Below are 26,749 nucleotides of genomic sequence, written 5' to 3' on the forward strand. Positions count from 1 at the left end.
ACCATAGTGAACATGAATGAAGAAGCTGATGAGACCGTTTTGCTTGGCCCTGTGGATGGGAAATTTTGTTTTAAAAAACGAAAGGAAGCGTCGACAAGAGCATGGTTGTGTGCAAGCTATACAACAAGGAATTTGCGTATCACCGCAGCACATCGAGCCTCAAATATCAGAAATATGCTTTTGCTACACTTAATGGCAAACATTGCGCTGGTGTCTGCTGGACTAAAATAAATAAACAATATTTTGTTGATTAAGCGTATGTATTCAGTCATTATTCAATGGTATACTAAAAATCCATGTGAAAAAATTACTTCTCATTGTTCTCAGGTCAAATATTTATATGCAAGTAAAATGCGATTAATTTCGATTAATTAATTACAAAGCCTCTAATTAATTAGATTAATTTTTTTTTATCGAGTCCCGGTCCTATTAGGAACACCATACTAAAGCCCCGTTTCCACTAAAATTACCCGGAACAATTTGTACCAGGAACTTTTTTACAGGAACTTTTCTCCCCCCCAGATCTGCAACAACTGTCTACGTTTCCACCGCTAAATAGAGTTCCGTGAAGATTAGGCAAATTAGTCCGGTGATGTAGGACTGCTCCTCCAAGTCAGTGACGGACAGTAATCATTTTTGTGTGTACCGATTGAAAGATTTAGTGGACTGTTTACATGAGACGTTATCTAAACCGATCTGGTGTTTACATGTAATGACTTTCAAACGCAATCATTTTATCACATGCAGTTTGTCTGCCGCATCAAAAATGTCAACGCTGTTTTCTCCAGCAGCTGGAATATGTTAACTGTAACCATAGCAACTCTTAACGGCCACCAGGACTAATACAGTATTATATAAGCTATTTATCTGTTGTAAAGTGTAATAATCATCTTAGAAGAAAAAAAATCTTCTGTCAGGCACAGTTAAAGTAAAAACTGCCTGGGGCAATATAGGCTGTGTCATTATTCCAACATTATCTTCATAACTTACGAAATAAAAAGTTTACCCCTCAGAAAAATTAGCTCTCCTCTCTTGTCAACATGAGCGCGGCGCGCGCTGTCACGTAGGCTTGGGCGGTATCCAAATTTTGATACCGTCAAACCTCCTCCCTATTTTACCTCGGTATACGGTATTACCGTGAATAATTAAAACATTATGATGTAAGGCTCAGACAGCATCAACAAACTGTTGGCTTGGCTTATATATATATATATATATATATAGGCCTATATTTTTATTTTATTTTTTACATTTGAGCCCCTGCCCCTGAGAAACTCTCTGCACGTTTTATGCTTACCGTTATGAGACAATTGTCAGACAATTGACTTTTTTTTTTGTGAGTCCCATGTCCACTTGATTTTTGTGGAGTTCATGCTTATTGCTTACATTGCCAGCTGTGTGACAAAAGGCTTCGGCAATATTACAGCATAGTCCGAGGGTGCGCTCTGTTTTTCATCCACGCAGCAGTGGGGATGGTGGTTTCGGATATGCGCCCTTAGGTTCGAGGTATTTCCATCTCTTGCGGTCATCTTTTTGTTGCACAATTTGCAAATTGCCTCGTCTGTATTTACCGTCAAAACCCAAAATACTTCCAAACTGCAGAAGCTATGTTCTTTTTCGAGACCGAATAACTCAGTGCCCGACTCGCCGTCTTTTCCGCTCTCTCTCTCTCTCTCTCTCTCTCTCTCTCTCTCTCTCTCTCTCTCTCTCTCATCCACGCTGTCACAACAACGCATATACATATTTAGGCATTTAATAAATAAATAGTATTTAATATGTAAATAGTTTAATTAGTTCAACTTATTAAATATTTAATAATTAATTGTTGATCAGCAATATGTAAGTTGATCTGTTTTTTTTTTTTTGACGGTTTGACGGTATTGAAACTGATACCGTTGCTATTTTTAGATCCCGCGGTATACCATTTTACCGTATTACCGCCCAAGCCTACTGTCACGTCATGTAAGGACGCACACTTAAAAGTAATCGGTCAGGTCGTTTACATGGTGAAAAATAGACTGTAAAAAAATTAATAACGAGTATGGAAGAGATTCAAGCTGTGCTGCTTTTTGCTGGTTATGTTTAGGTTTACTAAAGAGGAAATTAACAACGACAGAAAAGAGCACCAATATGGAGATCCAGCAGACTGCAGCATATTCAGAAAGCTTGTAAAGCTAGATTTAAAATGACAATGTATATTATTATCAGCTATTACGGACATTGCACGTGAGATGGCTGAGATGAACGCGCGCCATCAGACAGAGAGCAAGACTGATATTTACTGAACGTAGACCGAACCTCGCAAAAGACTTTTAAAAATGCCGGTTGAAATAAAATGCTAAACCAATCAGCATGTTCAGCGCCCAAGTCCCGCCCTTGAAAGTTCCTGAACTTTAAAAAAGTACTACCTCGCGAGCAGGGCCGTTTGGAGGGGAAATATTTACCCAGAACTTCATTTAGACCCTGGTTCCTGCGGTCTAAACACACCAAGTACCACCCAAAGTTCCTGGTTAAAGTTCCTGTGGTGGAAACGAGGCCTTATACTGTGTTTGACCCCCTTTCGCCTTCAGAACTGCCTTAATTCTACGTGGCATTGATTCAACAAGGTGCTGAAAGCATTATTTAGAAATGTTGGCCCATATTGATAGGATAGCATCTTGCAGTTGATGGAGATTTGTGGGATGCACATCCGGGGCACGAAGCTCCCGTTCCACCACATCCCAAAGATGCTCTATTGGTTTGAGATCTGGTGACTGTGGGGGCCATTTTAGTACAGTGAACTCATTGTCATGTTCAAGAAACCGATTTGAAATGATTTGAGCTTTGTGACATGGTGCATTATCCTGCTGGAAGTAGCCATCAGAGGATGGGTACATGGTGGTCATAAAGGGATGGTCAGAAACAATGCTCAGGTAGGCCGTGGCATTTAAGTGCTGCCCAATTGGCACTAAGGGGCCTAAAGAGTGCCAAGAAAACATCCCCCACACCATTACACCACCACCAACAAGGCATGATGGATCCATGTTCTCATTCTGTTTACGACAAATTCTGACTCTACCATCTGAATGTCTCAACAGAAATCGAGACTCATCAGACCAGGCAACATTTTTCCAGTCTTCAACTGTCCAATTTTGGTGAGCTTATGCAAATTGTAGCCTCTTTTTCCTATTTGTAGTGGAGATGAGTGGTACCCGGTGGGGTCTTCTGCTGTTGTAGCCCATCTGCCTCAAGGTTGTGCGTGTTGTGGCTTCACAAATGCTTTGCTGCACACCTCGGTTGTGATGAGTGATTATTTCAGTCAAAGTTGCTCTTCTATCAGCTTGAATCAGTCGGCCCATTCTCCTCTGACCTCTAGCATCAACAAGGCATTTTTGCCCACAGGACTGCAGCAAACTGGATGTTTTTCCCTTTTCACACCATTCTTTGTAAACCCTAGAAATGGTTGTGTGTGAAAATCCCAGTAGCTGAGCAGATTGTGAAATACTTAGACCAGCCCGCCTGGCACCAACAACTATGTCACCCTCAAAATTGGTTAAATCACCTTTCTTTCCTATTCTGACATTCAGTTTGGAGTTCAGGAGATTGTCTTGACCAGGACCACACCCCTAAATGCATTGAAGCAACTGCCATGTGATTGGTTGATTATATAAATGCATTAATGAGAAATTGAAAAGGTGTTCCTAATAATCCTTTAGGTGAGTGTATAAAGTATAATAATGGAAATTACTATAGTCAGAATGCAATAGTCCAGTAGACCTCACCCGACTCATTTTTTATTTTTGACACAAACACACACAAGTAGAATATCACTAACACTGATGAATAAACAGTATATAAGATAAGGCTTTTAAATAACAGTCCCAAACTATTTTTGTTAATACAATGACAAAAGTCATTAAAAATATAGAAAATAGCACAAAGTGAAAATAAAGTGATATTTTGAGTTAAGGTTATGGAAACAGTTACCATGGTAAATACACAATACTAATATGAACTGTTCAACATGGACACTGATCCTGATGAATATAATTAACATCTTAGCTGCATGCAAATCCTTCCCAGCAAACACAAAACATACCAGTCACTTAATTTTTTGGTACTTCAATGGCTTACTAACTGACAACATCTTGCAACTTACCAGTTGAGAAACACCTCAATAGTCCAATGGTATTTTGACATTTTAAAGAACAAATGTATAATGGTTTCTATGATTAAAAAAATTGAGTATCAATGTTACAGCTTTGTCTGGCTTTTTCCCAGCCAGGTCTTTAGACAAACTCTACAACTTTGCCGACTGCGCGGGACTGCACCTGATCTTTGGGCTGAATGCCTTGCACAGAAACCCTGACAACTCATGGAACGCCTCCAGTGCTCTGAACCTGCTCAAATACAGCGCCGGCAAAAAATACAATATCTCCTGGGAGCTCGGAAATGGTGAGTCCTCTCTGCTGCAGATTCAAAAATGCTATTTAGGGTTAACTTTAACATGCTGTCATTCAGCCACATGGAATGACATACATCATTCATCTACAGAAGTAGAAAACAAGAATCCATCTAGAAGTAATTATTGTTTGAGTGTGTACCTAAAAGGTTGCAGGTTTAATCCTTGCAAGGTGGAATTATTGAACAAGTGTGGTGAAAATCAAGTTTGTAATATTGTTTAAATGTCTGTGTGGTTATTTTTAATATGCTTTAAGGAAGACCATGTGCAAATGAATCAGTAAACAGCATTGTTGAGTATTTTCTCCTTAAAACGGCATAGTACCGAAGATAGTCTCAAAAACACGTTTTGAAACTGGCCCTGTTTCTTACCGCCACAAACATGTAACCAGTCCCGTCAAAATGCGGGACGGTGCTTTCCTTTGTAGGCTTTCTATGATGTTCAAATTATGCTGATTTTTAGAAGGCACCTGTCTGACTCTGAGATGGAGAACGGGAAAATGGTTTATGTAACAACATAAGTAACACATTATTAGCTGTTTGGTAGAGGGTTGATTGTAGAGGGTGATACATAAAATGCATTACCATTCTGATACATCGACATGTAGACTGGCCTGTATAATTCACTCTTACTCTACTTCTTCTAAACCAGTTTCTGCTTCTAACATATGACTGAATTAAACCAATATTTCCAATAGCAACTGTGCACACATAGCCTACTAAATGAAACAAGAGTGCAGAGTTACATTCAAAATATTTTAAAGCATGAACACATTTCCAAGAAGAAAATGTTTGTCATTTTGATGATCAGAAGATGAGTTTAAATGGATACATTTATGGACAGCAGAAGGGACTTTTAACTCGAGTTAAAATTTGAGTTTCGAGTTTCTTTTGAAAGTTTGAAATAAATATTTGGTCAATAACAAAAGTTAATCGCAATACTTTGTTATATACCCTTTGTTGTTTGACAGAGGTCAAATGTTTTATGAAAGTAGAAACCACAAGGTTTTTACACTGTTGCTGGTAGTTTGGCCCATTCCTCCATGCAGATCTCTTCTAGAGCAGTGATGTTTTGGGGCTGTCACTGGGCAACACAGATTTTCAACTTCAACTTTTCTATGGGGTTGAGATCTGGAGACTGGCTAGGCCACTCCAGGACTTTGAAATGCTTACGAAGCCAGTTCTTCGTTGCCTGGGCGGTGTGTTTGCGATCATTGTCATGGCTTATGCAGGCTGACACGTCTGGCACTGCAGGATTTGAGTCCCTGGCGGCATAGTGTGTTACTGATGGTAGCCTTTGTTATTTTAGTCCCAGCTCTCTGCAGGTAATTTACTAGGTGGTTCTGGGATTTTTGCTCACCGTTCTTGTGATCATTTTGACCCCATGGGGGAGATTATCAGTGGTCTTGTATATCTTCCATTTTCTAATAATTGCTCCCACAGTTGATTTATTCACACCAAGCTGTGTTGGCTGTGCAAGCTACTGCAAATTCAGTATTCCCAGCCTGGTGCAGGTCTACAATTTTGTTTCTGGTGTCCTTTGGCAGCTCTTTGGTCTTGGCCAGTGGAGTTTGGAGTCTTGACTGTTTGAGGGACAGGTGTCTTTTATACTGATAACAAGTTCAAACAGGTTTCATTAATACAGGTAACGAGTGGAGGACAGAGGAGCCTTTTAAAGAAGTTACAGGTCTGTGAGAGCCAGAAATCTTGCTTTTTTTCTAGGTGAACAAATACTTATTTTCATCCATAATTTGCAAATGCATTCTTTAAAAATCAGACAGTGATTTTCTGGATTTTTTTTCACCATTCTGTCTCTCATAGTTGAAGTGTACCTATGGTGAAAATTACAGGCCTCGCTCATCTTTTTAAGTGGGAGAACTTGCACAATTAGTGGCTGACTAAATACTTTTTTGCTCCACTGCAATTCAACCACTATATTGCTAAATTTACAGGATTTTTCATATCAACAGAAAATAGTGGAACAACCTGGCTTCTCGAGACCAGCCCCTGCTTCAGAAATTGTAGCAATAGTTAATAGCAATAGTTCATTATATGCTAAATTACAAAGTAATCTATGATATCTGAATCAAACCGGATTTTTGAGACTGTCTTTGGTACACTTTAATTTTAGGGAGAAAATACTCAGCAATGGTGTTGACTTATGAATTTTCACATTGTTTGTCTGAAAGCGTAATAAAAACACCACATAGATAAACAACATTAAAAGCTTGATTTTCCCCACAGGAAGTCTATAAATCTTTGTACATTCACAATCAGCTCTTAAGTTTTGACAAAATGATAAAATAGGTGTGTACATTTATACAACGCTGTCACAGAACTGAGCAATTGTGTTAAAGCCACAATAAGTAACTATGCCGCTAGAAGTGGACACAAAACAAAGACGTAGCTTGATGACGCCTTGAATTCACTGAGCTTTTATTATGCCGCATATCTGCTTTTCCCGGTCATGGGCATGTAGGGTAATGCTGCACTGTTTTATCATATTAGATACATTTGAGTGTGTTGTAATCGTTATAATGTGTTATGTTATAGTGCTACTCTGTATGTTCGTTCTGCGGCTATATGAGACACTTGTTGCAAACTGCAGTAATCAAGATCGATATAAGGCATGGTAAAACACGGTAACAATGAGATTTAAACAATAAGACTAACTGTGTTGAGCTATATAACAATGATTTGCTTTCTGTTGATGAATGTATCCAAACAGTTGCTCCACTGTCTACTAAAACACATATTAAAGAGTCTTTGGTGTTTCTATAGTTTCTACTAAATAAAACTGGAAACGATGGTATGATGTCATTGATAGGCAATGGTCCATGTCCTGGTTAAAACTGCTTATTTAAAAATTTGGGATAATGTAAGTACACAAGTCAACAAAATATATAACATTGTTCTAGTGGGTTTTGGATATTTTAATACAAAAAATATTATATGCCTTTACGCATTTTGCTTAGATAATTATTTATGCTGGAAACATTAAACATGATTGCATTAAGATGAGAAATTACATTTCATTTATTAATACAAGCAAAATAAATCATGAAACAAGTTGTGAAACTTCATTTGTCCTTATCCTTATAGTCTCATTCTTTCTTTACACTGTCTTGAAGTGATAGCACAAAAATGTTTGAGAAAAAAATGGCAAATTTAAAAAGGCCCATAAATCTATACTCAACAAGTATCTTCTAATTTTCTGCTGTCTTCTCATTGACCACCACCCACTTGAGACACTTGAAGTGCTTGATGTACGGCGGCATACAGGCGGGAAAAGTGTCCGCTGGATAAACTGAGAAAATTTTATAGAAGCAGGCTTTCATGTGCAGTCTGGAAAAAGTACTGGCAAGGCCAATTCAAGAAGCTCTGGTCGTTAATACATTACCCCACCTCTTCATATAAAACTAATCCCATTCGGATAGGCTTATGTCAGGAGACAAATTCACAAAGCAGAATCCAAAAGGACACCTGGTGACTCTGTAATCTGCTCTAAGCACTCATTCATCCTTTGTCCTATGCCAGGCATGCTGCAAATTGCCCCATTCATGATGCCTTTGTATCAAATGTCTCTCTATAAACATCAAAACAACACACTTTTGACTTGATAATGGGTTCCAATCATTACATTTTATCCGTAGTATATATACTGTGTGTGTGTGTGTGTGTGTGTGTATAATATATATATATATATATATATATATATATATATATATATATATATATATATATATATATATACACACACTATACTACATATGCTACAAGCTGCAAATGCTGTCTATATATATATATTGCAACCTTAGTATTTTCCATAATAAACACTAAACCTATAAAAATGCCAGAGACCGATTTAAGAATGTACACAAACCATATATTCTCTTAATCGTTTGTTTATTGGCTACAATTTACATGTGTCAAAACGTTACTAGCTGTTTGCATAGAAAAACTGCAGGTGTGCTGCTTTTGCTCTAAGCTTGTCATGAGACCGAAGGAAGCAGAACGCCTAAAAAGAGACAGCTCAATTTGCCTGCTCATATTGAATGTAAAAATTATTATATAATATCTTAATTAATATCTGTCATGTAATACTGAATAAGAGTCCAGATTAGAGTCGAATCTTTCCATTGAACGAATTCTAATAAAAGCACGTTATTACTGGAACAACCATTTGGATGTTTGTCTTTCTGTCCTCAACTGTAACAATAATCACGTCCGAAGAAAAGCTGTTAGGGATAACTTGCTAAATCAGATTTTGCGAAGCTGTTAATTCAAAAACAAACACTTTCAAGCGAACTAAGAGTCCAAATGAAACAAAGGGAAATATTTTCAGCTGTGGGTGGATGTTTATTGAGTGGGTCGTGCCAGGGTGACACAAAGTGATGCATGGGCACTGGGATGATTTATTTCATGACTGTGTTATTTATGCTTTTTCCAAATGATAGGATCTGGATAATATTTTAATGGATAATAATAATGTCTCATATTTTCCACTGGCCTCGGTCTGGCCCAGTACTGTATTGACACATAAGCTCAGCATTTCTGTGTTTCTCTCCCTACACAAACACACACTCACACAGGCTGAGATGTTTATAAAGTTCGCCACTTGACTTCTGTAACGTCCTCGCTGTGATTTCAAGTGTGCACCTCCCACAAGTGTTGCCTTGTTTAAATAGTTTACAAAGTGCTGACCGCAATATAGGTCGTAATTCAAAGGCAGTTTGCGATCGGGTGTCAGCTTGCATCAAAAGTCTTAAAGGCATAGCTCAGCGAAAATGCGTTTTGTACTTGCCACAATTGTCAAGCTCCAAAGAAAAAAAGTCCAAATATATTTACTACCTTTTAAAGGTTTGGGGTCAGTAAGATTTAAAATTAAAAATGTGGGACTTTAGTTTAGTGTCTAGTTCTCACCATTACCATCCATATAGTCTCAGCCTCAGAAGTCACGCCCATGGACCGCTGGCTGAACGTCTGATGCATATGGCACACTTATCTGGAAACACTTCAGAAGTTTCAAAGTCGTCCTCTGATTGTGGTCCTCCTGGAGGAAGAAGAACACCTTCATGTTTACATCTGTGACAATGAGCACTTAACGTGATCAACTAAACGCTGGAAATTTCCAACTCCGTTGTTGCAGTGAACTTGCACGAAACGATAATAATATTTTTTAATAATTTATAGATGCTGGCCGGTCTGTTATTCCCGGGACGTCGACTTTACCCTAAACATGACGTGGAACAAAAGGCACTGTGATAGGTTGCATTACGTCAATCAAACGGCCTCTTGGGTGGTCTTTGGCCAATGAAAGCTGGGACAGAGTCCAGACTTTTTAAGTCAGTCTATAGATCTGGCTACGCGTGACTAACATCCACATTATTAGAATATTAGCTGCTTATCACTATTCATAAAGCAAGTAATCCTACCCAATGTCTACCTAATACTTAAACAAACAACTGCCTTAATAATATTAATAAGCAGTTATTTAAGTCAGTTTATTGAGGCAAAAGCCATCAAAAGTGACAGTTTACATTTTCACATTTGTTACGAAATAAATAAATGGTGTTCTTTTGAATTTAAAGTGAAAGTTCAAAGAATCCTGATTTTTTTTTTTCCATTTCCACTAAAATGTGTTTTTTAACATTGATAATTTCATGAGCAGCAAATCAGCATATTAGAATCATTTCTGAAAGATTTTGTGACTGAAAATTCAGCTTTACGAACAGATAAATTAAAATTTAAAATATATTAAAATTTAAAACAGTTATTTTAAATTGTATTAATGTTTCATATTATAGATAGATAGATAGATAGATAGATAGATAGATAGATAGATAGATAGATAGATAGATAGATAGATAGATAGATAGATAGATAGATAAACAAATTAAAATATTTTTTGTTAGCCTAGAAATCTAGACGCACCCTAGCAGCAGCAAATCTAATCTGCCTGTGAGTGTTGTCTAGCAACTCTCAATACCCTTCTGAGCTGTAAACGACAAACTCTGGTCGGACCAATCACATCGTGTATAGAGTCGGTGGGCGGAGCTTAACATAATGACGGCAGAGTTGCGCTTGCGTGCTTCTAGTAAACACAGAAGCTGGCGAACGGCGGCCTTTTGAATCAGCTTTGACTGCGACTCTGGAAGACTTAGAGTTAAGCTTTTCTCTGAGAAAAGAACAAAGAACGGCACTGAAGTCATTCTTAAAAAGGGAAGATGTTTTCGGAGTTTTGCAGACCGGATATGGCAAAAGTTTAATCAATCAACTAGCTCCGCTTCACGTTGCTCTGGTTGGTGTAGCGCTATCCTATCGCGTGCAGAGGGAGTTTGAAAGACAGCCGTTTATCCCGCCCCTCGGATTGAGTCCTGTCTATGGTGAGTTTCCAGACCAAACATCTTGATGTGGGTCTGGCTTGTCAGGCTCCTTTTTTGTGCATTTTTTTATCAAGTAAATTCAGTCTTAGTTAAAAGAGACTTTCAAAACCATTACAAAGATCCCAAACCCCAAACTTTTGAACAAATTCCCTTTTGAATTCATCATTGATTATGTTGTAGTAAAGCAGAGTCTCATCGTGTAATTTTTCTTTTATTTCCCCGCACAGAGCCCAACAGTTACCGCACAATGGTTGCTCGTTCAGTCAACAGCTCTCGTCTGGCTCAGGATTACACTCTTCTGAGGACGTTACTGCAGTCGGTGCGTTTCTACAGCCGAGCTAACCTCTATGGGCCCAACATCGGCCGTCCTCGTAAAAACGCAATCCTATTACTAGATGGGTGAGTGTCTGTCATTTGTTCAGAAATATTATAGCCTCCCTGCATGCACTTATTTGTATGTTTGACATATGTGCAGAGTAATAAGTTATAAACCAAGTCTGGAGGAATCTGCAGAAAACTCCACAGGTTTTGGCGGATAGGATATTTGAACTGTTTTTATGATGTTTAACACTTTTCAATTGACACTGAAAGCTGGAGTAATGGCTGCTGAACATTCAGCTTTGCCATGACAGGAATAAATTGTATTTTACAATAGTAAGCAGTTATTATAAAACATGTTCAAATCTGTTCCGCTAGCAGAAATTAGCAGGAAGCTCCACAGGTTTTTGGTGATATTATATTTTGGCTGTGTTGATACCAATAATAGTATTGCACTTTTAACTTTAACACATGAAAATTCTGTCATTAATGACTCACCCTCATGTAGTTTCAAAGCCATAAGACTTACGTCTTCCGAACACAAATTAAAGGGGGGTGAAACACTCAGTTTCAGTCAATCTCATGTCAATCTTGAGTACCTATAGAGTAGTATTGCATCCTTCATATCTCCGAAAAGTCTTTAGTTTTATCATATTTATAAAAGAAATATGGGCTGTACCGAGTCTTTCCGGAAAAAACCGAGCGCCTGGAGGCGTATCGTGTGGGCGGAGCTAAAGAATCACAAGCGCGCAAAGCGGTGACGTCCTCAAGCGTGGAGAAACCCATCTATCTCAGCTAATACAGATAATGATCCACAATCAAATCTGAGGCTGAAATAAACTGAACAGGAGAAACGGCAACATCAGGACGTCCGTCTCTGTGGTATGTAAGTTACTGTATTTAATGGCCTCTCCACATTTCTGTGTCTTTACTCGCAGTGTATGAGGACATGATTCGGTTTATGGACTATTGTATGCGACTAGACCTTAGAAGTAGCAAGCAGAACGGTTTTGCACGTCAGACTAGTGTAACGTTATACAGAACAACAATGGAGTAACCGTTAGCGCATTTGAATGACGAAGCACGCGATCGTATCGTTTACTGATGTTTACTCATGCGACGGTAGCCAATAGCAGAGACATTTGAAGTTGATTTACTCACCGGCATCTTCCAAAGCAGGACCGCTCTGTCAAAAACACACTTCTTTGGTATGATTTGGTGAAGTCCTGTGACAGCAGTGACCGTGGAAATCCACTTTGCGACGCGACTGAAGCGATGCCTTGAAGCTTCCCGTCATTTCTGCGTTCAAATCGGTTCAAATGCAGCGCTGCCTTCCCGGGGCGCGACATAAGTGTTCACGGAGGACTGGATCTGCACCTGAGAGACTGTTTACAGCGTGCATTTCCTCTCTCTCCCTCTAGTTACGCGCGCGCGCACCCTTCCGGGAGAAGAGCCCGTACAGCCCATACAAGGACCTTCCGCTCTATTTAACGTCAATTAGACCCATACTCGAAAAAAACTCGCCGAAACTTGTGAGAAACCGGAAGGAGTATTTTTAACACAGAAATACTCCATCAAACGTCCAACATTAGTTTTTGAAACTTTGTCTATGTTTAGGATGGGAATCCAAGTCTTTAAAGGTGTAAAAAGCTCAGTATGCATGAAACAGCATTTCACCCCCCCTTTAAGATATTTTTGCTGAAATCCGAGAGCTCTCTGACCCCCTATAGACAGCAACACAACGACCCCTTTCAATGCCCAGAAAGGTAGTAAAGGCATTGCAAAATAGTCCATGTTACTCCAGTGGCTCAACCTTGATGTAATGATGTGACGAGAATACTTTCTGTGCACAAAAAACTAAAATAACTACTTTATTCAGCAATATCTTCTGTCCCATGTCACTCTCTTATTGTATTCACATTGTTAGGCTATTCACAATATAGCGCTTATGTGAATCACATAGGAGAGTGTCACAGAGGAGAAGAGATTGTTGAATAAAGTTTTTGTTTTGTTTTTTTGCAGACGATTCCCGTCGCTTCATAGCATTAAGGTTGAACCACTGGAGTCACATGGACTATTTTAACAATGTCTTTACTACCTTTCTTGACTTTGATAAATGGTTGCTGTGTTGCTGTCTATGTCAGAAAGCTCTTGGATTTCATCAAACATATCTTAATTCGTGTTACGAAGTTGGTTTAGAACGACCTGAGGGTGAAAAATTTATGATATTTTTTTTTTGGGGGGGTGAATCAACCCTTTTTTTTAAAAATCCTGAATCTTATATGACTTATAAAAAACAAGTTGAAAATTACTTATTTTGCTTAACTTATTTTGCAATGCAATGTAAAAAACGTATATGTTGTCAGAACACATGATCATATATTTTTACAGTGCATTTCTGAATATGAAATTGTGTGTTGCTTTTAGTTATTTTCTAGCTTTGAAGCTTTTAGTAGATGGATGCATTAACAGTTTACACTTTCTCGTTTAGAAAAAAATATATAAAAATTAGGGATGCCACAATTCTCAATATAATATTGAACCGTTTGGTACAGCATTCACGGTTCAATACGTGCTTGTGAATTGCTTTTTTTTTTCTTCGGTTTTGCATTTAATTAATTAGTTCTATTTCTCTCAGTTTGAAATATTCATCTCAGTTTATTTCGGCTCTGTTTGAGTGCGTCTGTGAGTCTGCGCGCAGATATGAGCAAATATTAAATTATACGCACTAAAGTTAAGGGTGTTTAGCCGCGTTTTAAAGCCTTGCTGGTTAACCATTTCATTCGTGTTTTACATGCGCCTGTCACACACACGTGATTACTGGACTAAGTAGACTTACTGCGCTAAGACTGTCAAATACACACAAGGTTAACATATATAAACACATCGGTTATGTCTTAAGTGAAAGTAAAATAGCGTGTCTGTATATGAGCTGCCTTAAATTGACAGCAACACAGCCTATTGAACACTTGTCCTTTAAGTGACAGTTCACTTCTAAAATTATGTTAATAAAACAACAAAAGACAAAGAGAAAATCACTCACTGCTCTTGAATAATAATTAAAAAAAAAAAAAATAATCAATGTATATTGAAGACTATGTAGTTTTAATTTTAACCTACATTTATTTATTCAATTGCATACTTAAATGCTACTGTACATCTCTGAGCGGCCACTGTAAATCTTTATATATATTTATTTTATATTATACAATACACTAGGAATGTGTACAAGGTTTTTTTTAAGTAAAGTTTTAAGTTTAAGTAAGGTTTTTCAAGTGTTTTAAGTAAAATAAAGAAAGAGTATAACTTCCTGTCGCCTAAGAATAGAATAAAAAAAGAAGCAAATAAACAAACCGAACCGAAAACCGTGGTTAAAAACCGAGGTATTTATTGAACTGTGGACTAACTGCATTGTTGCAACCTAATAAAAATATACACTACTGTTTAAAAGTTTGGGGTCAAACTAAATCATTTATTCAAGGATGCATTCAATTGATAAAAAGTGGCAATTTAACAGATTTATTTTTTTTATAATAATTTTTCTATTCTTTTGTACTGAGCCCCGCACATGACACGGAGTAAAAAACTAGTAGGCTAAATTGTGTGCACGATTTACTATTTTGTTCCCTCAGTTTCTAAATCGTGTGCACGTTTTACTATTTGTTTCCCATGATTTATTAATCGTGTGCACGTTTTACTATTTAGTTCCCTCGATTTGCTAAATCTTGCGCCCGATTTATAAATCAAGGGAACGAAATAGTAAAATGTGCACAGGATTTACCTTTTTTTTTCTTGCATGTCATGTGCGGGGCTCTGTACTTTTGTACTTTCTATTCCTCAAAGAATTCTGAAAAAAAGTATCAACAATATTGAGCAAAACAACCATTTTGAACATTGCTAATAATTATAATAATAAACGTTTCTTGAGCACCAAATCAGCATATTAGAATGAATTCTGAAGGATCGTGGAAGACTGGAGTAATGATGCTGAAAATTCAGCCATCACAGGAATAAATTATGATGCAACTAAAAGTTAGTTAGTATAGCAAGATCTGCAATTGAACTGTAGATGAGCAGCAGCGTGAGAACTACTCACATATGTTTTGAAAGGCTTTGATTGTCACATCATGTGGCGTTTTGTGCTTTCAGTGTAGAAAGGCCTGACTGTTCACGCATGGTGTTGGCAGAAGGGCTTATCTGATATGCGACTCGTTTTAATGGCTCGTATACGCGATCTCCAGAGCACATTGTTTAAGAGAGCGCGGTACTGTCCGCCTGCCTGGAGAAGCACATAGCTGAGTCGTGTTTACGTTGCTCCATGTGGATTGTTAGTCCAGGGGCCTGTAGCACCATTGAAACTCACCGTCAGATAAATAAAGTGTCACTCTATTAATGGCGTGACAGTGCAATGTTCCACCTGCATGTTACTTGTTCCTCCCACTCTCTCCTGCAAGAGTGCAGAGGCTTGTCTCAATCTTGAATGCTCCAGTAAGACATTATAAAAGGAATTATTGCAGTCAGTAAATCAAGAATTATTCAGATTGATTCAGTGATTCATAAGAGTCATTTGTTTGTGAATGATTATGGTGCAGAATAATAATGCTGTTGAAAACCAGCTGACAGAAATGAACACCATGAAAAGCATTAGGTCCCAGTGCTTTTTTTTTTTCTTTCCGATGCATTGTTTCTATAAAGGACGAATAATTAATGGAAACCCACATGACTGAATTCCCTTCAAAATGAGAGTCTTGTCTCAATCATTCAGTGTGTGGTTTTAAAAGAGGATTCGAGCAACACTGCCAACCAATGCTTCTAAACACATATTTTTTTTATGACAGAAGCTTATTAAAGCAGTGCCAGTATTGATGTGCTTAGCATTAAGACCACATTTTTCTAATTCTGTTCTTGTAATGACATCTGAGATAAATACCTCTGGGTTTCATTTGAGAGTATTCATTTAACATTGTTTGTGCTTTTGTGTCGTTCATCAAAAACTGGTTTCGTAGAATAATGGCTTTTGTGAGTGGATACTAATTGGTTATAATTCCTGTGTGACAGAGCCAGACATAAATCTATCAATGCCTGACCAGAGCTTCCTCGTTCTTTCTGTCCAACTTGTACCACACACACACACACACACACACACACACACACACACACACACACACACACACACACACACACAAATCAACAAAAATAATGGGAAAACAAACTGCCAAAATGAAAGAAAAAAAACCTGGAATGTTTTCATTTACTGCAGAAAGTAAATTTCATAATTATTACTTAACCATCTTAAAGTCTTTGAAACATTTGGTTGAAAGTAACTTGGGATGCAACTTTTCAGGGACTTTTCAAATGTACATGTTCTTTCCACATCATCTTGGAATGGATAATAGTGGGGGGGGGGGGGGTTTGTAATAGTATTATAGTATTACTTTGTATGTATTTAAATATATTTAAAATCATTTAAAAAATATAATAATAGTAATTATATTACTTTGTTTGTATGTGTGTATATATATATTTCCACAGTATCAAATGTACCATTTATTATTTGTATTACTTTTTTAAATAAGGAAAAAGGTAATTACAATTTTATTTCTTTTAATTGTGATTTTATTACTTGCAATTGCGGTTATTCTGCCATTATTGCTTGCAGTGAACCGCGTTCATGCATGGCGTCCACTACAGTGGACAGATATTTGGAAGCCATTTTGAACTATTTAAATTTTAGTACCATGTCCCAACCACCAAGTGACGAACCCCCAAAGCGCTGTCTAGGATTCCATTGAATTATTGTCTTTGTATCTCTTTGTAGTTTTGAGACATTATATCATACATTTAAAATGGCGCAGGAAAGTTGAGATGCACCAAGAACCTCAGGAAGAAATGTTAAATCCTTTTATTCTCAGATAACCAGACAGGAACAAAAAATATTTTTCAGCTAAATAAGATGTAACAAAAAACGGATCTTTCTTTTGTGACAGAAAAATACACCTGTCCACTCCAGAGGACATCATGCGCCAAAGAGTATACTGTGCCTATTTGGCATATAGATCCCACGTTAAACCTATTTACACTTGAATAGGTTTATTAAAGAGCAACATTAAATAGTCTTCATATTTTATCATTTATTTCAATGCTTATAGTCTTATTTATTAGGTCATATAAAAGTGTAGGCATATACTTATTTTATATTTCATAATTATTTTACTAATTGTTTTAATTGGTAGAAAAACAAGTTTCCATTCTGTCGACGTTACGTCAGGTTATGACATTTCGAGACCTAGAATATGTTTTTCAAAGTCCTCTCTATTGTTGTTGTTCGTATGTATTTCAGCCCAAACAATGAGTTCTATTGAATCAGTATACTGTTGATACATGACACATATGTAACTCGCTGAAAAAGAAAAAAAAATAATGATTGCCATGATTTTTCACTTGTTAAAAAGTAAAATCAAACATTAAAAAATATTACTTTGTGAATAAATATATAGGGTTAAAATGCTTAATTGATTGTGTAGTGTACTTGTCTTTAGTAAGCTTAAGCTCTTTTTACTTATATTGTGTAGAATATATAATTGCAAACTTCCATTGTCCTTTAAAATTATAGCATGGTAACATTAGGTATTGTTATATTAGATTTTGGTAATGTGGCCCACTCCTAACTAAAAGTCTCAGTAATATTGTTGCTTCTCAAGTAAATAATTTTTCAAGGAGGAAAACCTGGGCCCACAAGGAGGCCTATAATTCTCAGCACTTGAGCAATCTGACATAATTTTTGCACAAGTTTCTCAGCTCTGTGTGATTTGTACTGTGCGGTGTAGGTGCGCCCCATTACTTTCTGCCACAAACCCTGCTCGTGTTTTCCTGCGGGGGCTTTTGAGCAGTCATAACTTTGGCAGGCTGAAATGAAACTTGGTATTACAACCACAAGTGCTTTGTCGAAGGTCTTCCTCAGAACGAGACGCCACCCCTTGCTGCTACCAGTCTCGTTCAGATGGAAATGATAAATGCAGTTTTAACTCAGCAGACAGACAGAGGGTGGGGAATTATGGGACGGCGTGGAGTTTTGGAAGGGTGGTCCGTATTTTTCTGCGCGGAACTTTGCTTCGGCGTCCGTCACATGAAAAGCTGTTTAGAAACTGCGCTCCTTATAAGGAGTTTTGCTCCCTGGTTTGATTAAGATTACTCAGCTCCCTGGTAAACTATCCTCTCCGCACAAATTTACTCACAGCATGAGATCAGTGTCACCAGCGGAATAAACACACACCTCCCGTGTGTTCGGCCATCAGTTCTTTTTTGGGAGAGTCGTTAATGATGATGAAGTATCATTAGTGTTTCCATTGCAATAATAACCAATAACCTTCCCTGAATTTTCCTCTCTTTTGCAGGTTTATGAAAAACGGCGGTTCTGTGGTTGACGCAGTAACGTGGCAACAGTAGGTATTTTACCTTTTTTAAATTATAACCTTTATAACCTTTTATTGTTCTCCATTGTTTATGGAAACATTGAGATCATCTCTAAAGATGCAGTGCAGCCTTGCAATGGTATGAAACCAAAACAGAATGCTAATGCGAAAGTGTCAGTAGTTCTCAATTGGTGGGTCATGGCCCATTAATGAGTCGCAGGTCTGTTCTGATACCGCAGGGGGGAAACAATGCAAATACCGAAAAAAGCACATTAAGGTGTGTGTGTGTGTGTGTGTGTGTGTGTGTGTGTGTGTGTGTGTGTGTGTGTGTGTGTGTGTGTGTGTGTGTGTGTGTGTGTGTGTGTGTGTGTGTGTGTGTGTCTGTGAGAGAGAGAGAGAGAGAAACATGAACTCGAAGCATCTGACATTCCACCCTTTTGCCTTTTCGGTTAATTATTTGTATCATCTGGGTATATAAAATGTACTTATACTACATGGAATTTTCAGTTTAAACACACTTGCATTATTTCAACTACAAATCCTCATGGAATAGTAGTTGAGATGCACCTATATAATTGTGTATAGTTATGAGAGGAAAGAAAGAATAGACCAAACTATAGACCATACCAACTTAAAAGCAACAAAAAAAAAAAAAACATTTATACATTTACACATCTATTTGCATCATTTGTCGAATTGTCGGGCAGTAAAACTATTCATACATTTTAAAGGAAGTGGATGTAAGATTGTGCCCAAAACTGGTACTGCAATCACTTTCAAATGACTGTAGAGCGGTGTATCCCCTCTCCCCCTCCCCCCTGACCCGATGTTGCCAGATTGGCTGCAGGATCCAGCAGGAACGTTTGTAGCGGCAGCTGTGGTAACTAGAGCAGAGCTGGCAACCCGGATGCAGAAACACTACTGACTTTGTGATTGGTGGAGGGTCATAACATCAACTCAACATCAGTTGAGGGCTGGCTGCAACAACAACTTTTAAATGACAATATCCTGGCCGGACTACAGTTGTTAGTGATATAAGTATTTGAAATTAATATGATTTCTTAATGTCTAGTGACATATCAGGGTCCTTTTATGATTAATTGAAATACATTTCTTACATACAGATTTTTTTTTCACAATAAACAATTATGGTACTGATTCTGGGTCCTGAAGCAATAACCACTAGGTCCATTGTTATTTTTAGAATAAATAGAATAATAATAATAAAGGTAATTTCATTATTTTGTATATGCACAATAGTATTATATATATATATATATATATATATATATATATATATATATATATATATATATATATATATATATATATATATATAGTAGGTCAGTATATCGGCCAAGACATTTTAAGGGTTTGTTTTTGATGAAATCCGAGAGGTCAACACGTTCAAGGTCCAGAAAGGTAGTACAAACAAAATAGTTCATGTGACTCCAGTGGCACAACCTTAAAGGGGTACTTCAGCGCTGGGAAGATGGAAGATGAATTATTTAAACTGGGTCATTAATGTAATAGAAATGTGAAATTTAATTTTGTGCTTTCTAGACTGAGAAAAGAATGCTTCGCTGCCCTACGAGGCCACTCCCAAAGCCACCGCTAATAGATTACTGAATCACTTTCACTTTCCCACCGCGACCGCGTTCATTTTCATAAAATCAGTTCAGTAAGAGAACAGACATTACAATTAAAAACTGAACGTGTCTGTTCAATATGTGATTTAGCCGCTGAGGGAGTCTCACAGCACAAACGCTGCAGGAGTCAAATAACACATTCGGTAAATGCGACTGCACTAGAAACGTGGCATAGATTCACAGCGCGTGTTCAGTTTGGCGCGTTTTCAGTTCATGCCTTTGGAAGCTTAACTTTCATAGGAATTAATTTGAGAAGTTAAAACACTTACATTGCTCCACATAGCTCCGTTTACATGAATGCCTGAGGCTGCCAGCTGAGCTGTGAGTGCGACCCATCCCCCATGCACGGGTTGAAAACATGCGGAAATGGCTCCCTCTGCTGGCTTTTGCCTCTGGCCAAAAATTACTCTGATGACGCAAATTGACAATATTTTCGTCATCGGAGGAATTTTTCAGATATTTCATCAAATATCTTTTGGGTCAGATATTTCATCAAACGGTCAGAGAGGGTCAGATATTTCATCAAATATTTTAATTTGTGTTTTGAAGATGAACAAATGTCTTACAGGTTTAGAACATCACGAGGGTAATTAATGATAGAAATTTCATTTTGAACTATCCCTTTAAAGGTTAGGGTTAGTGTTATCTACTGGTCAATTAAGAGAGGTGCTAGTTAAACCAGTCATTTTCAAAATCAGCTGCATTGTCAATGGATAAGACAATGGATCTTCTATTTTCAGATATTTCATAATGAGCATTTTACACAATATTCACTCACAAACATTCAATAATTATTTTGAACATGTATTATTTATAGCAGTTCTCATTTGCTTTCAGTGAAATTACACTACATGTATAGCTGTCATTGCCTACATTGCTTTCTAGGCAATAACAAAACAAATAGTCTGTCCTTCTACTCTGTTGTTAATCAAGCTGTTCCCCACCGCCGCCTTAATTTCTAACACCTGTGAGGTGGGATAATGTGCTTGAAGGTAAATTTACACTCCCAGCAAACACATGCAGGCCTCTAATTGAGGCTTTTTTCCTAATCTGGCTAAGTACCATTAATGAGAAGCATCGTAAAAGACGTCAACAGTTGGTGTATGTTCAATAGTACTTCACACTTTGGGTAGAACAATTAAAATTCTTTTCATACTTGCAACGACATCATTCTATTCTGTAACTATGAATATACAGTGTTTCTGATTCCCATTGCATCACATGAAAAGTTTGGAAACGTTAAGGTTTTTAATATTTTTAAAAGTAGTATCTTAATCTCAATAGTCTGCATTCATTTGATCAAACATACAGTTAAAAACAGTAATAAATGTGAAATATGACCATTTAAATTAAGAGTTTTCTGTTTTAATATATTTTAAAATGTAATTTATTCCTGTGATGGCAAAGCTGAATTATCAGAGTCATTACTCCAGTCTTCAGTGTCACATAATCATTCCAATATCATTCTAAGATGCTGATTTTTTTTGGGATTGTTTGATGAATTTCAAAAGAACAGCATTTATTATAAATAGAATTTTATTGTAATATTTATTCATTTAATAAATTACTGATTTTGTATTAATTTAATGTGCTTTACAATACAACATACAAGTATTAATTTATCTTATTTTTTTATAAAAAAAATTATCTTGCTTCTATCAAAGTGTATATATAAATATACAGTATATATACATGTGTGTGTGTGTGTGTGTGTGTGTGTGTGTGTGTGTGTGTGTGTGTGTGTGTGTGTGTGTGTGTGTGTGTGTGTGTGTGTGTGTGTGTGTGTGTGTGTGTGTGTGTGTGTGTGCGTATTTCATTAATTCATTAACCCTAACTCTATCCCTAAACCTATCATCGCAGAAAACTTTCTGCATTTTTGAAAACACTGTTTAGTATGTTTTTTTTTATGAGGACTCAGGAAATACCATGTATACATTGTAATCATTACATACATTGTAATACCCATGTTCTTATACACGTGTCATCATATTAACACACACACGCACAAACTGTATACTACCACTTAAAAGATTGAGATAAATAAAAAAAAAAAAAAAAAAAGAGTCACCAGTTACGCTTCACCTGCAACAGAACAGTAGAGTCTTTTAGGGATTAGAGCAGCTGTGTTCCTGAGGCTAAAGGATAATCACCTGTAGTGTATTCATCTCTAAACAACCGCTCATTTCAAAACCCTTTATCCTATTAACTTCTTGTGGAGGTGAGGACTGTGTTTTCAGCTTTGAGAGTGAATTTAGCTGTCGTGTCTGTCCATCAAAGGGTGAAATGGGTTTGATTAAAAGGGTTCTGATTGTGGAGTGTAACTTGGCAGCTCTTGTTTGACTTTTATTTTGAACCTCTTGTTTTATATTGTTGTCATGTCTTTGTTCTCTAGCCCAATCCTGATTGAATCCAGGTGTGTCCTTGTTAGTTCTAGATCTAGAGTATTCATGCTGCCTTCTTTAGTCAAATATGGGATTTTACATGATGGCTGCGTCCGAAAGTTTAGGTTAACTTTAGGCTGCTGACTTGCTGTTCTGTCAGGCAAGGACTTTCCAGGCAGCTTTTGTGCACAAAACTTAATTCAAACAGACTTCTGAGTAGTATATTGTTTAATTATCTACAGCAAAATAGAGAGAGCTTTGGTGATAACCAAGCAAATATTTATGTATACAGCAAGGGATGGGCGATATAACCAAAATCTTCATTTACAATATGAGTAATTTTTAGTGCTGGGGGAAACTAATCGTGATTAATCACATCCAAAATAAAAGTCTGTTTACACAAAAGATCTCTGTACTGTGTAGTTATTATGTATGCATTATATAAATACACACACATGCATGTATATATTTAAGAAATATTTGCATTTATATACTGTAGGGGAGAGCGGGGGAAAACCTAATGCTTTTTGACTGTCTCAGTTTGTGTAAATCCACTTGGGGTTCAGAGTATTTATTTTGTCACACATTAATTTCCCACATGTCTAGTACAATTATGTGTTTTTTGTGTCATTAATACAGTGTATATTGTTTTCTTGATTTACCCCAAATTAATGGAAGTGAAATGTAACAACATGCCCCATAGGTGGGGTACATTGTAAAATGTGAGGGGTTTGTTGCGATATTGTCCCGTTTAACACTGTGAAGCTGCTTTGAAACTATATTAAAGTTGATTGAGGGGCACATTGTAACATGACCAAATGACAACTTAAAATAGTATGTGATATAATCCCAAAAAAAATATCCAAGACAAACTGAAATATTTTGTCAATAAAATAAAAATGTTAACTTTTTATAATAAATTAATGACATTTTTTATCATTAAAAATACACACATTTTTGAGTTTGACAATACACATTGGTAAATTCAGCTATACAGCATAGTTAAAACATAATAATGAATAATTTCTGAACATTGACTCTCAGTCATTATTCACCCATTTCTCATGGTTTTTTAAAATAAATAACAGCATATTTCTAATAGGGGCTCATTGTAATGCAGTGTTGCAACGCACCGCCTGCGCAGCTGGGATTTAAACCACAGCTCACATCTTCTGCTTGTTAGATCAGCATTAAAGAATGATCTCAACTGTTAAATAACAGATATGAGATTAAAGTAATATCAGATTTGTCTTATTTTAAATAAACCCAAAAAACAGAGATGAAAAATAAACTTAAAGGGCTAGTTCACCAAAAAATGAAAATTCTGTCATTCATTTCTCACCCTCATGCCGTTTCAGACCCATCAGACCTCTGTTCATCTTTGGAACACAAATGAAGATATTTTTGTTGAAATGAGCTTCATTGGCAACAATTACATTTTCTCTCTCAAGACCCAAAAAAGGCACTAAAGAAGTTGTTAATAAGGTCATCTCACTAGACTGGGTAAACCCAGCCTGATCTGCCAGTGATTTGATTTTGCCCTGTAACTCAGTCTGGAAACCTGTACATTAATTTCTACTGCTGCTGTTACATTTTTGCGGGAACCAATCACAGACTGGCTTTTCCACCTGGCACGTTATTGATAGGTTTTACACAATGGCAGATAGAGAAGGATGGGTCGTTGTTAATCACGTCTCTTGTGGTCTGATTGGTTGAAGGACTATCCAATTGTGTACAGAGTTATTCGAATAATGCCAGTTGATTAAGCCCCTTGTGCAGAGGAAAATACAGAGCAGACTCCCCAGACCAATGTTCAATCTTAAATCTTATCTGGTGATATCCAGACAACCATCTCACTACAGTGGTTCTACAATAATTTTATGAAACAACGGAAATAGTTTTTGTGCGCGCAAAAAAACACACAAAAAAAACGAAATCTAAAATGTATAGTGATGGCCGATTTCAAAACACAGCTTCCTGAAGCTTCGGAGCTTAATGAATCAGCTTATCGTTTCATGATTCGGATCGCGTGTCAAACTGCCAAACTGCTGAAATCATGTGACATTGGTGAACCGAACTCCTGATTTAATCATAGACAGTAAAAGAAATGGACAGAGCTATCCCATTGACTTCAATGGCGGAAAATGAGGCCAATCAGAGGCACTCACTTCCTGATGGCAGAGCGAACTGCGCAGGCTCAGACTGAGCTTGACGACGTAGATGTGACGTACACGTTGTTTAAATATTTTCTCCCGTTGCTTTTGGCTCACTATGGGCTTCTCCCCATTCTCCTTCCTTGACTTTATCAGGCTTTATGTTTCCACGTCCCCCCGCCTGCCTCATAGACAGTAAAAGATTGTTTCTGAGCGTCTCCTCCTGTCTATATGGTAATTTCTCTACTGTGCGACAGAGTCGCATTGGTTATGACGCAATCGTTAGCCTATTTTAACAAAAACAGCTTCTACGGGGCAATAGTGTAAGATACAAGGTAACGGAGCCTTTTATGCATTGTCGTGTTTCTTTATAAATAAACAATGGACAAATGGAGTCTTTAAACGCCTCAGATGTAAAGTTATTCACTGTCAAAGTGGCTCAAAAATGAATGGGAGTCAATAGGATGCTAACAGCAGGTGATGGCTTGGTTAGCAATGGCCGCCCCTATGGGTGGAACGCTTTCCGAGAGCTAGATTGGATTCAATACACTGATTTATTGAAGCTTCAGGAAGCTGTGTTTTGAAATCGGCCATCTTTATACAAGTCGTTATTTAGTTGTTGTTTTTTGTGCACAAAAACTTCTCAAAGCTTGATAAAATTATTGTAGAGCTAGTGAGATGGACTTTGTAACGACGTCTTTAGTGCATTTTATGGGTATGAGTCAGTAAAATTTTGTAAAATCACAGGCTTTGCTTATCCCGTGCGAATGTGCCACGCAAAACTCGGATGTGGGGGAGTAATTTCTAAATCACAGAGGTCCATAGATAATACTAATCCTGTGCGAATAGTGCTTTAGACGCCATTCTGCTCCAGCGTATCCACAATGGCAGACAACAGCTTGAGCGCGCTCACGGCGGGTCTGAGATGAAACGCTGCTGTCAATCAATAGTCGTGGGAGGGGTGTCCGATCGTGTGACGTCACACATCGAACGGCTTGATTTCAGACACGTAAAAACATATAAGAAGATTTAAAAAAAAAAAAACTTGATGGATTCTTATCATTATAGGATGATTGTGTACAGTCACTACCAACACACATTGCTGTATAATCAACTTGTAAAAGTGCATGTACCATTATATGACCCCTTTAATGACAGAATTAAAAAAAAAATTGTGAACTTACACTTTAAGTACGAAATGTACTATTGCTACCTATGGATAAAAAAAAAAATCAGTGATACGTCAAAAGATTTTTTAATTGTGTTGCAATTTTTTCTCTAAATAACATTTATATGGCACCTAGTAAATACCAAGCTTCATCATCCTGGGTTGTGTGATCCCTAGGCGACTTGACATATGTGTGACTACTATGTGGCGGATGCGTACATTGCACTTGATGCTAAAGCGATATATTGTGCAGTCCTAGCACAATATGACTCCTCTTTTGCTGGAGTTCAACAGTTTAAAATAATTTATTTTTAAACTGCAATGCTTAAAAACACATTCATAATAAGCTTTTGTGACGCTGCAGCACAGCAATGTCACATAAGCAAAACTGTAAAGGAGAGGATAGTCCAAAATCTCTAGTTGAAAAATTTCTACTGGTTAATCATGTTTACAGGTGTATTGAACCCCCCTTAAAACTAATTTCTTGCTAGAAATTACATCAGAAGTAGAAAGAGTTGGTCAAAAACAAAATGACCACCAAGGAAATGAAGTTAACATTTGATTCAATAATGGCTTGATGCCTTCCTACATTGGAATGCATCTTCCGAAGGGAGCATTTTTAAAGGTGTCATGAACTGGCTTACTGTTAAAAAATACTGTTGACTGAGATCAACTAATGATGTTTGTGTGATTTTACATTCAAAAACATAACCAATAAGTAATAGGCTATTTTCTAAACTGGTTTTGAGGCTCTCTCCAAAACGCTGGGTTTTAAAGGAAACCTGGAAGTAAACGCCCACGGCTAGGATTGGATAAGATTTGCCTATTTAAAGAGCTTAAGC

At 37.2% G+C, this 26,749-nt stretch overlaps 1 protein-coding gene and 1 long non-coding RNA gene across 3 annotated transcripts in view; one reads left to right on the forward strand and one right to left on the reverse strand.

The window, feature by feature from the left end:
* The window catches only part of hpse2 (heparanase 2), a 176,873-nt gene that overhangs the window by 73,203 nt on the left and 76,921 nt on the right, over positions 1 to 26,749 (forward strand). Inside the window, exons 4-6 of one of the 2 annotated variants that reach the window (XM_067421959.1) lie at positions 4,261 to 4,434; positions 11,054 to 11,225; positions 18,539 to 18,586. In XM_067421959.1, coding sequence (XP_067278060.1) covers positions 4,261 to 4,434; positions 11,054 to 11,225; positions 18,539 to 18,586 — 394 coding nt within the window. The remainder of the gene's footprint in view (positions 1 to 4,260; positions 4,435 to 11,053; positions 11,226 to 18,538; positions 18,587 to 26,749) is intronic. The other variant, XM_067421960.1, reaches the window with a different exon arrangement.
* Positions 1 to 26,749, reverse strand: part of LOC137045372 (uncharacterized) — a 120,667-nt gene that overhangs the window by 65,163 nt on the left and 28,755 nt on the right. The window contains exon 2 of the long non-coding RNA XR_010898756.1: positions 9,364 to 9,493. This is a non-coding gene — a long non-coding RNA (uncharacterized lncRNA). The remainder of the gene's footprint in view (positions 1 to 9,363; positions 9,494 to 26,749) is intronic.

Source organism: Pseudorasbora parva, chromosome 17, assembly GCF_024679245.1.
Source record: "Pseudorasbora parva isolate DD20220531a chromosome 17, ASM2467924v1, whole genome shotgun sequence".
NCBI classification, from domain to species: domain Eukaryota; kingdom Metazoa; phylum Chordata; class Actinopteri; order Cypriniformes; family Gobionidae; genus Pseudorasbora; species Pseudorasbora parva.